Genomic DNA, 14,368 nt, shown 5'->3' on the forward strand with positions numbered 1-14,368 from the left:
ACTTCCATACGGGCCAGCCTAGTCCTCCTGCTCGAGCTCAACCATACCTTGTCACTCATGCCGTGGTCAGCTGTAACACCGATAACTACACCCCGTTCATGTAGGGCCCCTAGACGCTCATCGAGGGCTTTATAAAACATCATTGCCTCGTAGTCGAATGGTGCATACTTATGTTGAATCTATGTCGATAAAATATCCGTCCTGCTAGCCTGAGAGTAACTCACGAAATCTGTCGTTGAGAAGTACGCAAGGACTCGCTTCTCTGGCTGTGTATATGCCAAGAAGTCCAGGAGGCCGATACCAAGGTCGAGCATGAACAGAGACGATTCTGCAGAGTAAACGCTCGGAACTTCTCGCCATTCATTGGACAGATCACTGAATGATGCGATCTTCCCATTGGTGAACCTAACAAGGAGTTGTTGAATCCATCTTGGTGACAGCAGATCCCTAGGTTTCCCAGGTGTCGGAGTATACGTGCGTTTTCCTCAGCCGGGCTCAGGAGTTTCCTCACTAATTACCAAAGTTTACAAACGAATCAAGGTAAAAGTGAACATGATCTGTTGGGATTTTTATATTGTCACCAACACATGTAGTCGACCATATGCATATTTTTCTCTACACTGGCAGGGACAATGTAATGGTAGTGCGAGTATCAGTGGTAATGCTAACTCTTATGACGGGTTGGCACAATTCATACCCACCGCCGATACTCCTGGAAGGAGTCTCCTATACTGGCTCTCTTTTGCCTCTTAGAAGGCGGGCTGGAATATATGTTCGGTTTCCTCAGCTGAGCTCAGCAGTTTCCTCACTACTTGATGGGAATCCACACACAACGTAGGGTAGAAGTGTACAAGAGCCAACAACAATTATCTAATTCCCTCTCAATAACGTTGTCATCAACACATGTTGTTGGCCTTGCTCCCAAAAACAGGGGTTATGATAGTAGTGATATCAATCAGATACGAAAACAAGATGCGGCTCCTCCAGCTCACCTTGCCAGGGCTGTAGAGGAATCTTCTCCCCCTGCTTCCTCTGTCGACATTCCGACCCATCGTCCCTCAGTGTTCGACGGCAGACCCGCGGTAAGCATACTCAACAACTAGAAGATCACTCGTGGTTATCACCGGGGTGTCTCCGTGAATACCTTATGCTTCACCGTTAAGATCACCACGACAGTGTCCGGCACTTTGAGAAATTCTGGGAATATTGTCGGGCAACGTAGCAGTTCAGGACCAGTCATCATGACCTGTGTATTCAGAGACGAACCTCTCTCGTACTGTGTTGGAATATGTGTTCGCTTTCCTCAGTTGAGCTTAGAACATTCCTCAAGTACCATTAGAATTTGGACAGAAGTGTACAGGAACTAATAAGAATTTCCCAAAATTTTCATTCTCAGAATTTTCAATTTGTAACCATATCACATAGACCTACTTCTTTCTGAGTATTGACATCAAAGTAATAGTTGCCAGATATACCGTGAATGGCAGGAGGGACACCGGTCACAATCGACATATTGTTCGGATTAGTCAGAGTCGGCATAGCACTTCGAACGATCTTCATATGGCCCTTCGACCTGCCATGATTTAACACCTATTGGATGCGGTGACAATAGAGCTACTCAGCTAGGATCTTTCGATTAAGGTTGGGCATGTGAAACTTGGCAGCTTTGAGATATTCCGGACAACATCCATCAACACAAATGCCAACAACATGCTGGCCATGCTCTGGAATACAGTAACGATGCCCATTGACCTGATATCGAAATTGAAGTCCATGGCTATCCAAATAGCAATCGAAAACCACTCGGATTCCGAAGAGACTAGCATTCTATTCGAGGAGAAAAGAAGAGTTGCATGTCGGTCACCTGGAAGGCCTGTGTGGCGAATCCTCGCATCAAAATTCGCCTGTGCATAAGAAGCGATGACGGCTTGAAAGGGAGTCCAATAGGCATTGATATGGGCCAACTGTGATATTGATAATTATAGGACTGGCTATCGCTTGCTCATTCGGGAGTTCAAGTACTGAGTGAAATTGTTGAACAGTCATACCACGCCTGATGCAATTCGTATGTGATATCTCGCCATCGCCATATCGAGCAACATGGTTCCTGTATGACTACGATGAGAGAGAACTATGTCTCTCCGCCGTGAGACCGCAATAAAAGGCCATCAAAAGCCAGCAGTGTGTCGCGTTGACGGACGGAATAGGCAGGGAAGTCGCCTCCACGCCGATCTTCTCTCCTGAACGACACTGCAGAAATACGCACGAATGAAGCCATTCTGACTTCAGATCGACAACGTCGATGTCCTCTTGGATTGGCACCGAGAAGTTCCGACCTTCCTTGATCCAAACTGAATTTACCATCATCACCATTGTGGAGGCATTCCACAAGCCGGTTTAGCTTAGTGGTAGAGCGTCAGTCTTGTAAACTGAAGGTCGGCGGTTCAATCCCGCCATCCGGCTTTTAAGGATGATTCCAAAATTTGGTATTATTTCTAATTTCAGCTCATTTTGGGATCGACCTAAAGTTCACCTTAGCCATAACAGTAAAATTTTGTACATTTCTCTATTTATGGAGACCATTCCTTTTGCTTATACCACGACAGGGATTCCGGCCAGCACTTCACCTATTGCCCACCCAATTGACCTCAATGACTAAGAGAACTGCTGCCATGAATACGTAACGGAGACACTTTGCATTCCGAATGAGGGAACGAATGCCCAAAGGCCGACCATTCCCGCGTTCATGGAATACACAACAACACAGCTTTCATTCAGCAGCGCTGAGGTTGACTGTGAGTTGAACAACTACACCCATAACCTGTGTATTGCCGGATGGACTGCCATCACTTCCGCATAATAAAGTTGCACCTAGTACTGCCGAGTAGTAGAGGCCTGGCCACCACCTACATTACAATCACCAACCGCTGCCCATTATGGCAACCCAGTGGCCGAGCCATCCCTCGCATTATCTTGGTTCCATAGCCATCGATACACCTGCCCGTCCACACCGTCCGCCACCGCAGCGACCATACGGCCATCAGCGTTCACTTCGAGGTCAAGGTCCTCCTGCTCGTTGTCTTCAGATGACGATTATGAAGGCGTCGCCCTCTGAGCTGCCGGATGCACACTTGACAAGCACCTTCGATAGGACGCGAGACGTCCGCATATAGAAAGCAGACAGGGTCTCGTCTACTGGCCTAGACACTAAGTTCGCCAACAGAATGATTCACCACAGAATGCGAGCAGAGACCCACAGTGTTGTCATCATCAGCGATGCCACTCGTGGGAATCTGCCCTTGAAGCAGCACCGCCTCGATCCTTGAGGGACGCCAGGGCGCTGGTGACCTTACTCATCTGCGGACCAACCGCGTCTGAACATGGACATATATGCCTATGACTGTGGAAGGTCATGGGACTACCCCGGCCCAATTGGAGTTGCATGACATTCCTCTCCAAGCGTTCAGCCACAGGACCTGCTGGCTCTGGGAGTTGGGCCAGAAGGGCACCACCTGATGCAGACTACTATTGACCAGAGCACTGAGGACTCGGCATACCACCACTACGAGGGTTCCCAGTCACGGTCTCTGCGGTAGAGTCCTTGGCCAACATACTAAGTGGCCGATAGACAATTCCACTACCATCAATCCCGGCTAATGCACCTGAGCTCATCATAATCAATTCTCTTTGGAATAGTCGGAGCATTCGGATCACGTGAAGATTGGTCCATCTTACTACTACCTTGGCCGTTCATAGGCATCAGGAGGCGTTCAGTAGCCTCGGCCTGGGTCCTCGGATCCTCTGGAGTAGGCTGCTGAGTCGGCTCTCTGAGTAAGGCGAGGTCAGGTGCAGCAGCAGCAGCAGCAGTCGGTAGTATTGATCCAAGGACCGACGTTGGAGCTGCTGCCAACATCATCACTCAATCAAATACTACTAAAGACCCCATCCTATTCCGGCCGTCCCCGATCACATGTATACTACCAACACAACACGGAAACTCTTCGACAGCAGCGAAAGGCCAATGTGAGCATTCCTGTGGGCTGGGTATAAACTTAGTCCTCCCGTTCAAGAGGTCAGGATACCGAATATCTAACCATCATGATCTGTCTTATTCGACGGACTAAATCTAGTAGTGGGTGGTTTCAGACTTCTTCGTCGGCTGCAATAGCAGGCTTCAGAATAGCTACCTCAAGGATCTGTTGAGATGATGCGAGTTTCTGATGCCTATAGCTCATATCGTATAAGTTGACATCCTCTAAAGGGAGGGGTTATCCAGGCAACTGGATTGCATACCCTTACACGGATTGTTGATCGAGATGGCGAGTATTCCCCTCACAGAGGCTCCTCTTGATGTTCACGTAGGCACCTTAGTCCATACACTTGCCCAATGTAGCTCACATCGGTCCGGAATTCTCAACCTTCCTTTTGCTTGGAGTGAAAGCAGTAAAAGAGTCGGTGAAAGGCACCGAGACCGTAATGTATCACATTCCCCATCAGCTATAAGGAAATGGCAGCGAAGCGAATGATGCGAACTTCGCATCATACTTGGTATTTATACGTTAGGATGGCTAACGTAACGCTATTTTCGTGGAAGGAGTAGAAGAACCCGTCCTCGAGCTTATTTACTCGGCGGAGACTCATTCTATGGCACTAATGAGCTCCACACGACCAAGGTGATAGAATAATTAAGAACGTCGCACATAACAGGTGTCATCTGCCCACCCGAGTCGTGTTGGAGAATCTCCAACACCACTGGGATGGGATTACTCTCATACGCTTACATCTCCAATAGCTATAACGAATCGTTCCAACAGAACTGGACAAAGGACCATCTGATCACATAGACCCGAACTTCCTAGCTCTGCGAGTTGCCGATCGTGACCCCTGACGATTTACCATATCCATATTATAAGACCTACTAGGAGGACTGTCGTCAATAGCGGCTCGCTATTCCCCAGTCGACGACCTTTTCGGATGGCCGCTATTAAAAAGCCTGGTAGTCTCACTCAATGAGTCTGTGACATATGTCGTTGTATGCGTCAGAGGCATGACTTCCACTGACGTCTTGAAAAAGAGAACCAAGTCGCAATGCAAATCCCTACGATCCATGATCAGGATCTAAACTATCGGAACTTTCTCTAGGCATGTGAGTATTGTGCGCAAAATCGCGAGACAGCGCATATGCGAAGCTGACTAGTAGATCTCGTGTGACACAGCATGACATTAACGGTTTTACTTTTCCTTAAGGACGAAAGCTGCAGATGTGATTCACACTAATTGCTTCATGTGAATCTCTCAATAGATCGTCATATCTGATAGTAGCAAAAATCTTGATGAATAATTACAAAGATATAATCGTGCGTGAAAGCTGGAGTTTTCTACTCGGAAGCTATTCTTGTGACGTTTCCGGAAAATATCAGAAATCTCAACGGTTTAGAGTTCGATTATCGCGAGAAGTGCATGAATAACCACGAGCGTAGTACACGCATTAACAGGATTCGAAGTTATACGCACACCTCAAAAGTTGGAGTCTGACGAATCACGGAGGTGAAATGTGGACGGATCAATTCGAAGTCGTGATCGGGTCGTCGATTGATATTGTAGTTAGTCGATTCTAGTGACTCTTGTAACACAGTCCCTAAGGTAGATGCGGGTGTAAGGTAATACTTAGATGCGGTCGACAAGGTTGGCAGGGGTGCCAACAGTAATCCTCAAAAGAATCCCTCGGAAGACTCTGAATGCAAACGATCGTTTGACGCATGCACACGTTAGCTGCGCATAAGGCTCTCGCGCTCGCCTTATACTGTCTATTCCGCACAGGCAGGGCCGCACAGGCGGACGACAACAAAAAGGTAGCTGACAATGGCCTAGCGGAGTCGATATACATATAGCGAGCAATCGATACAATGCAGCTAACAGACTGGCCAACAGGGGTGGCTTGATCCTCCTACCACAAGTTGATGCTCTCGCGCCCGCCCTATTTATGTACTGTCTACTCCGCATAGGCAGGACCGTACAGTCAGCCAACAATAAAAGGTAACGGATGGTGGCCGAACGGAGTCGATCGACATAGAGCGAACATTCGATACATTGCAGCTTACATATTGGCCAACAGCTGGGGACAGATCCACCAATCACAGACATGAGGAGCGTGACGTGAGATCAATGTGCATGCGTGCACTCATTTTAAATGAAACGGTGAAACGGCTGATTGAGCCGAGGTGTTTGAAGCCTTCAGTTTGCAGTATAAACTTCTAGCAAGAGCATCACATGAGTACTCGCAATCTCCCCGTCAACCTTGCCCTTCTCGTGATGGCGACTCTAGGAGAGGTGAGTACGAGTAGTGGTTAACAGTTGTGTTATGAACATATTCCCTGCCCTCTCTTCAGGTGACTGTGGGACTGAACGCTACGGCTACTGCCTTTCCACTCGGCTTCTATACATGGGGTCTGGATATTTGGACCGATCCGAATAGCGACTTCCTGGTAGCCTGACTACACTACGACAATCGAAATTCTCCCTCTCAGAAATTCGTCAAGATGTCCGCGGTACAAAGACATAGTCCTCTTGGGGACGTTTGGTTCGGCGTTGGTAGCGATGGCACTCCGGGTGAAGTTCTGGGCAAAGACCAGATCCTACCTTTCCTCAAGGAGATTAGACCAACTGCGAGTGAGGCTATTGTGGTACCGAATTAACGTGACTCATCTACTTCAGAGGGAGTTCTCTATATCACGTACGGCGACTTTGGTTCCCACAACGAGCAGGCGTTGGTGAGCTCATTAGTGTTGCTGCTTTGTCAACATCGACATTCTGTTCCTTGCTCAGCTTGATTTCATCGATAACTTATTCGACTATCTGAAAGCCCAATCCCAGGCCGATCTGAAGAGCGTCGCACCGTTCGGTATATCGCTAGACATAGAGAATGAAGGGATGCAGAAAATGGTGATGAGTAGCCTGCAAAAGCTCCAGTGAGTGGATTATAGCGTCTTCTCTCGTATGAACCTCCTACTCTTTAGAGCTTATAAGAAGAAATATCTCAGCTTTTTGCCGGAAGGAGACTTCTTGATTCAACAAGTTGTAGGAGGCTACCCAGATTCAGGAACTACTGGGTGAGTGTGTCACCCTTTTGCATGTTATTCACGAGCTTTATGGATGTGGCTCAGTTTCACCATGGATAATGCGGACAGCGCTCTTTATCTAGTCTACCGTTCTTATATGACGGACAAATCGGACATGGAGCTCAATCCAGGTTTGTTGCTGCAGTATTTGATGCGATCTCTATCCCGATCCTCAGGCAACAACCTTCTCGCTCGCTTCAAATGGTTTATGGAACTGCAATGCATTCAATGTCTGAATCCAGGGTACAAGCCAAGGGCCAAGATATCTGTTCTTGTCGAAGGCGCTTGTAGGCCTGGAGTGATGGGGCTCATCTGCGCTCATTGTGTCCATTGTAGGCTACATTGGGGAGTATTGTGGACTCATCTCCTTCTGTGGACAGAACGAGTTCGGCGTTGAAAACCTGTTGAAGACTTTCGAAGAATTCGATACTCAAGCCAAAGCTGCACAGTGGATACCCAAAGGAAGGTAGGGACTACTTATTCTACATTCCCAACAATTTCGATGATCTCTAGATTCGACGAAATGATGGCTGATCCCGTATCGCGCTACGGCATCCACGATTGGTGAGGAGAGTTACATCTTCCGTGTTCAATCTGTCTATTAGGCACTGGTCTCGTTGTCTATATGATGCTGATGTCAGTGGGGCTTACCCTACTTGTGGTACTCCACTCAAATATGGAACTAGCCTATGCAAGGCGCTACACAAAACCCCTCAGACTTAATGCTGAATTATATATTTTATGGTCTTTCATGACATTGACCTTCAGTGAGATTTTCCCTCTCTGATGAGAGTATCCGTGCCATGCCAGCACCTCGTTAAGGCACACTTGGACAGTTATCTCGTATTCGTTCTCAGAGGATAATGCAGGATTCATTTTCCTCGACTTTTTTGCAGGTTTGTATGCAGGAATGACATTCGGTGCGCTATTGGTCGTCATTATAACTTTTTCTTATTGGCGGGTTCTCTGCAACCTACGAGTTGAATTAAGTCGCAAATGCTGATACAGGGTGAACAAAATAGCTACACTCCCCTCGGAATTTCTCAGCGCATGTGAATACCAATCAAACCCTGGCATCTTTTCTTCGAACTCTCAATTTCTCCAATGTTTGCGGAGGTGGCATAGGTGCCCCAAAACCAAATCAATCGTGTTGCAGGTAAATGATGGAATACCGTTTCAAATCGCTAAGTTGGAACACCAATAAACTGAAACACTCGAGAAACGGAATTTGCCAGAACTACTGCCTACACACGGCTCTCTCTATATCAATATATCTTGTTGAGTCTGAAAGGTCTGGAATTGATCCAACTACCATTGGAGAGAGCTCACCGAAATTCTCGAAATGATACCTGAGTTGGTCTGATACTCACATGCGCTGGGAAGTTACGAGGGGTACGCCCTTTTTTCGACCATCCTGTATTAGTTAGGGAGAAGTCGAAAAGTGGTAAAAACTTTTCTCCATTTTCCACAAACTCTCAGCATACACGTGTTAAAAGCATACATCAACAAGAAGAGGACCTTCCACCAAGATATGCCTCCATGTTTTAGCCCCATATTTGAAGGCACAAGCCTCCTGCTGCATGTTGAGCTCTAATAGCTCACTGAATGGCAGGTTTCACACCTTATTTCGTCGTGCTTTCGTGCTCATCAGCTATGCTCATCAGTTTTTGCTGGATGCCTAGATATGCTATGGATTTGTAGGAAGGTGTACATAAGGTTAGATGGCGCTTGGATATACACAAGATAGCCATGTGAAAATGAGAAACCTCATTCAATCGTAAACTCAGACATGAAAGCGTCGACATTGGGTGGCCGCATAACAGTATATTCTCGAGAAAATATCATCACGGATTCCACAGCATCTATACTCAGAGCTTCGATGAATGAGTAAGACGGGTCGTGGATTCAAGCTTAGCATCATTTACTCGTCGCGACGGTTTCCCCTGCGCCGTAGACAACTTCGTGAGGTGGTCGTATCTGAGATCGGCGCTCCCTATGGAAAAACGTAACTCCGAGACTGTTTCGAAACGTACGTCTGTATCAACTGGCGTGGAGGCATGAGCGTCTGTTTCACAACTGCAAGTTCGGACATCTTAGACAACCAGTCGAAGTACTTACCAAGCTGCGGATGATTGTCTCGTGACAAAGTGAAATCTGGACCTACCACCAAGCACGATAATTCCCAGTTCGACCAATACTAACGACCTTTGGAAGCACCAAGAACAGACGTAGCATAGGCAAAAGGATATAGGGCAACGTCAACGATGCAGAGGGAAGCACCGTTGTAGAAGGGACCAAGCATCTGCAGCAAAACTGGCATCCTCGAGGCGGTAAGTAGAGGAGCCTTCCTTTTCACCTCAGAACTGAAGTTTTCCAGAGCCGCAATCATGTCAGAGAATCTATCTGGCCTGTTGCGGCGGAAGCATTGGATGAAACGGTCACAGAAAGATGCGTTGTAGATCTGCGCTGCCTTCCTTAGTCGCCGCCTGACCCAGTGAATGAATGAACTCTTTGGTATAAGCAGCGTAAGATAGTATGCACTTGGTCAACTACGTGTGTCGGTAACAATAACAAAAATTTGAGGACTGAAATTCCGATTGGGTCTAAACACTTCTACCCTAATCCGTATATAACCAGTGAGGAAACCCCTGAGCGCAGCTGATGAGAGCCAACATATATTCCAACACCGAGTGTTTTGAGACTGATAACAGCTAGAAGACTCAAATTGATGAGTGGAAATGAAACCAGGCAGACCGTCTTCGCCCCCAATGGCTCGGCTCACCTTTCCTTCCTATCTTCTGGGACCAGAGGCTGTATTGGCAGCCCCATACCACGAGCGATAGTGTCCAGATACTCGATGATGTCCAAAGACTCGACAACCTGAGCCGCTAGCTTGTACAATAGCGTCATCAGCCGCCTACAATTTCTCGTCTCCCGTCGGAATGGTCAACAATCAGAGTTGGTACCAGACCCTTAGGATTGGTCTCGAGGAGTAGAAGGTGCTTGGTGTACCCGTCCGGCCCTGGACTGAGGCACTCTATGTGCTCATATGGGAGCTGAATGATGATACAATAGTAGTTCGGGCCCAACTGAGTGTACTTTACCTTGTACCACTCTAGGGCTATACGGGCCCGCTGGGCATAGGGACAGAAGAATGCCGTGAGGAAGCGGAGTTGTGGTGATTTTGGTTGCTCATCAATAGTCATTAGATTGATCGAAATATGACAGAACTTTGCGGTAAAGTGCCAGCCCGGCAATCATGGAGAAACACTCATGACAAAGTTTTTACCGAGTCCTTCGAGCTTATATACGATAAAACAGATTGATGAAAGACCGTCGGCGTATATTATCATTCATGTATACTTCCCCTATCACCCTTCAATACTTTGAGTGTGACTTTAGATCGTGCATTTGACCGTCTAACTGCTTGAAGAGAAGCAAAGCTCTGATTTTCCCCAAAAAAATTCCGGGAAAATCAAAGCTTTGTTTATCACTTTTCATTTTTGCCCATTTATCTTGAGCCAACTTAAAAACCTTTCCGAATGAACAACAATGCCACATTCGAGGAAATATTCCAAACAGAGCAATTGATACAAAATTCCGACAAGCTCAATTCCTGAAGGAAATCTTGTTCTTCCTTTGACCGTGTCCATTGAATCGATAAAAGTTGAATCGCGCTTAGTTGCGCAACACTGGTGGGTGGTTCCCAACAGGATTGGGTGTCAACATACACCTATACACCTAAACACCTATACACAGCGTTAAGAACTCATTACTTCATTCGTGAGGTGAACTCCAAGACAACTCGAAGTGATTAGAAGATGACTCAATCCCTGATACAAACACACAATCAGCTACGCCTGATGGAATTTATACAAATCGGCGAGGTATGCCACGGCTGACCGTAAGCGGGACTGAGGTGAGATTCAATGCACCAAGACTTTGACCTCGCAATCATGTCACCTAGTGTGTCACTCACTCTTCCTAGGCATGAGGATCGATAGATATCGCCCTTTATATTGCCGAGCCTGTTGTTGTATCTATCTAGTTAAATAGGACAATAAGCAGGAAGAGCACATCTGGGCACCAGTCGGAGGTGGTATCTGAGCAATCCCATATAATTCAACAGTTCGTCTCGTTATCGGACTCACTGGCCTTCTGAGAGTGCATCGCTCCGCTCGCAAACAAGACGATAAACGCAACCACGTTGAACCACCCGATCACATAAGTGACGCCCTGGGTAGAAATTAATAGAAGGAAGACCACAAAAAGTGCAACACCTGCACGAGTGACGCCAAACCGGAAGAACTTGAGTTCTGCATGCTCTTTACAGGGCAACTCTAGCATACCCCACTGCGCACAGTCGTGGCTCGATAATGATATAAATTGTACCGTATCAGAGGCGTAGTACCTACATTAGGAAACAACAAAGCAGACAGTGTTTGTCAGCAGGCCCAGGAAAAAACCCTTGAAAGTTCCCCACGGAGTAGCTGAGCGATATGGACAGCGGTAGTGAACTAATGTGATGTTCACACGAGGGAGGTCGAAGATAGTAGCCTCACGTGTAGCACTTAACATCCAAGTCGGTATCATTGATAATCATAAACGGGAGGCATCCGTCTTCATTTTTCCGGTACCTAGATGTAATCGTGACGACGTATACACAAATACTTGCAGTACTGTCGCATGAGAATCCACACTGCAGGGGCGACTACCACCCCGACCCCAAATCCAACCCAAGAGGCGTACCTGACCGACGTTCTCTCCTCTATGTCAACACATGGAAACTCAATTTCTTAACTTGCGCGCAACGATGTACCACATTATGTACGTTTATATGCGATATGATGAGTTCTTTTGCCGTTGGCATTTCAGAAAGGATTGATATAAGTTAATATCACCCTAGTGAATTCCCTATCGATGTTGTGAGAATTGTAACACCTGTGACAAACCACATTTGCTAATTACGTTGTGGGGAAAGTGCACTAATAGCGAATCGGAACTGACGATTAGGGACAGTCGACTTCTAATAGATTTTTATTTTTAGTTTATTTTTATTTTTATTTAATAGATTTTTTAGATCAATTTCTATTAGAGACGTAGAAAGTATTACTACTCACACAGCGTAACAAGCACTATATCTAGCCTATGAAGGACTCACCATCCCATCGCTGCGATCGTCGTGCCCCAGGTCGCAGCAACAGTACTAGTCGTAGTTCCCCACGGTATGAACCCCAGAAAATAATACGGCACCTACATGACGGCATAGTTGAGAAGTTATTAAAACATGGGAGTTTCACGGGCGGCCGTGGTATGAAAAACACTAGTGGAAACATATTTCACGACTACCGCATATCACCGCGAATATCGCGTTTTTCACCGAGTTTTACGCCACTTCACGTAATAAGATGAATAAGCTCCATTGTACTTACTGTAACTGAGCAGGCTCCAACACCCGCGCCGATTGCACCGCCAAGCCAGCTTAAAACCTTCGTAGATGCTGACAGAGTCAATGCGACGTCTTTAAGCGCCTCTGAGACGACTCGTGATAACGACAAGCGGAATTCTCGCGAAGGGAAAACTCACGCAAGAAAGCGCCTGTAGACATAGGCTTTCCATTTTCACAGTAATACGCCCAGTGGAGATCCGTATCTGCTCAGAGTGCTAAATGGCTTGCTGCAATACAACGGACTTTTAAGCGTTTAACTGCATGTGAATTCTAAGACGTATGCATTTCCGCGACCGATAATACAATCCTTTTCCGTGAAGTTAATTGTGACATGTGTTTTCCACTAGTGCTAGTCGTATCACGGTCCGTGAAACTCCTATGAAACTCACCAAAGCCGCGCATAGAAGCATCGGGGGAGCTAACGAGACGGGCCCTATCAACAACCGCATGTACGTCGGCTGGTCGCGGTCGGCTCAGAACTCGAAAAGAAGGGCACACAAGCAACTGGGAACTACATGGGAATCTGCTGCAAGTCGGGCTCACTTACAAACTGTAACCATGTGAGGACTATACGGCATTTGGTGTTCGGATCATAACCGATCACTTCCTCATCACTGAGCCATGCACATATCGAATCGAATTGAGTCAACCTTATTACGACACGTAGATAACATGTCGGCTGTTTCTCGTTAAAGTTCTGAATGTGTCAATGTCGGACACAACTCTCTCCGACGGGGTATCCTGGGATGACTGCGAAGGTGTCTCTTCCGCATGAAGCTGTGGTAAGTAGCCCACTATGTGTGATCCTCGCCGTTCGCTCCACGCTACTATCTGAAAAATATGTCTCGTAGGAGAGGTCAATTTCAAAGCTCAGAATTGATTCAGTAACCAACTTTTCCACCACTTATCGATTTCCATTTTGAATTTGTTCTCAAAGTTTTTGTTCATCTGTCCATCCAGACTAGCACACATCTTCGATTCCCTCTTGGCAATGCATGCCTCCAATACAGGCCCGAGGTATGCGAGATCACCTTTAAAGCTTCATATTCGGCCCTAATGCGGCACTCCTCTACAGCGAGCACAGCTACAGTGAAAGCCTCGGCAACCCTTTGGGACAGGCGTTCTGTATACAGCTTAGCCTCGCTCTGAATGATGTAATGGAAGTCTCATTCGTGTTACGTCGACTCACTCTGGCAAGGTCTTCTGCTGTAAACTGTTCATTCGGTTTTGGTACTATTTGTGTGAATCGGGCTAATGCTATGTGCATTGGACAATCTTCAATACGCATGAAAGTGCAAACTGAGATCAATGGGGTGATGAATGTCATAAGGATGTGCGATTTGATATGAGTATGAATCCTGCGCATCGCTCCGCTGTTACAGCGCTATTTGTTTGGCACCTTTGTTACACTACTTCGTATTACGAAGTTCGCAACAATTCGTACTTAGCCCAGCTATCACGACCATGGTTTCCTCAAAATCGTTATCTCGTCCAGGTCTCATCCAGCTATCACAACGCAACATAATATTGGATTATTAGTAACCATTATGAACTCGAAAGAAACCTCCACCTGACAACAACAACAACAACAACAACAACAACAACAACAACAACACAGACCTCTACTTGTGTATAGTGTGCTTTTAGATCAAATGTATATGGGAGAATTGATTCAGTTGGTGTGAGAGACTGAGCACTGTCTTGCCCCACAGCCACTGAACTCTCTGCATTCGACCATTCAGTTTGAGCGTCCTTCATGGCTGTAAGGTCTGTATGCATTAATAATGCTTATATCATATCA

At 46.6% G+C, this 14,368-nt stretch overlaps 4 protein-coding genes and 1 non-coding gene across 5 annotated transcripts in view; 2 read left to right on the plus strand and 3 right to left on the minus strand.

Annotated features, from left to right (window-relative positions):
- Pmar_PMAR003383 (conserved hypothetical protein) overlaps positions 1-1,951 on the minus strand; it is a gene marked incomplete at both ends in the record, with an annotated part of 2,635 nt that extends 684 nt beyond the window's left edge. Inside the window, 6 exons of the mRNA XM_002784084.1 lie at positions 48-179; positions 225-447; positions 1,125-1,246; positions 1,432-1,573; positions 1,619-1,752; positions 1,865-1,951. Coding sequence (XP_002784130.1) covers positions 48-179; positions 225-447; positions 1,125-1,246; positions 1,432-1,573; positions 1,619-1,752; positions 1,865-1,951 — 840 coding nt within the window. The remainder of the gene's footprint in view (positions 1-47; positions 180-224; positions 448-1,124; positions 1,247-1,431; positions 1,574-1,618; positions 1,753-1,864) is intronic.
- Positions 1,952-2,391: 440 nt separating this feature from the next.
- Positions 2,392-2,463, plus strand: Pmar_PMAR003384. The gene has a single exon. It is a non-coding gene; the product is annotated as a tRNA-Thr (tRNA).
- Positions 2,464-3,270: 807 nt separating this feature from the next.
- On the minus strand, positions 3,271-3,913 carry Pmar_PMAR003385 (hypothetical protein; the record flags this gene model as incomplete). Its single annotated transcript, XM_002784085.1, has 4 exons — positions 3,271-3,374; positions 3,423-3,512; positions 3,561-3,662; positions 3,742-3,913. 4 exons carry the CDS (start codon positions 3,911-3,913, stop codon positions 3,271-3,273), a joined length of 468 nt encoding a protein of 155 aa, XP_002784131.1.
- A 2,329-nt stretch (positions 3,914-6,242) lies between these two features.
- On the plus strand, positions 6,243-8,083 carry Pmar_PMAR003386 (hypothetical protein). Its single transcript, XM_002784086.1, has 11 exons — positions 6,243-6,330; positions 6,390-6,485; positions 6,528-6,669; positions 6,715-6,770; positions 6,826-6,968; positions 7,017-7,109; positions 7,164-7,249; positions 7,295-7,405; positions 7,455-7,584; positions 7,632-7,682; positions 7,724-8,083. Exons 1-11 carry the CDS (start codon positions 6,271-6,273, stop codon positions 7,839-7,841), a joined length of 1,086 nt encoding a protein of 361 aa, XP_002784132.1. The 5' UTR covers positions 6,243-6,270; the 3' UTR covers positions 7,842-8,083.
- Positions 8,084-8,882: 799 nt separating this feature from the next.
- Pmar_PMAR003387 (Glutathione S-transferase 103-1A, putative) lies at positions 8,883-10,351 on the minus strand. The gene is made up of 7 exons (XM_002784087.1): positions 10,223-10,351; positions 10,040-10,174; positions 9,901-9,998; positions 9,475-9,604; positions 9,324-9,420; positions 9,152-9,278; positions 8,883-9,095 (listed from the first exon to the last, which is right to left on the minus strand). Exons 1-7 carry the CDS (start codon positions 10,322-10,324, stop codon positions 8,987-8,989), a joined length of 798 nt encoding a protein of 265 aa, XP_002784133.1. The 5' UTR covers positions 10,325-10,351; the 3' UTR covers positions 8,883-8,986.
- Positions 10,352-14,368: the final 4,017 nt, after the last annotated feature.

Source organism: Perkinsus marinus (genome assembly GCF_000006405.1).
Source record: "Perkinsus marinus ATCC 50983 genomic scaffold scf_1104296935302, whole genome shotgun sequence".
In the NCBI taxonomy this organism is placed as follows: Eukaryota; Perkinsozoa; order Perkinsida; family Perkinsidae; genus Perkinsus; species Perkinsus marinus.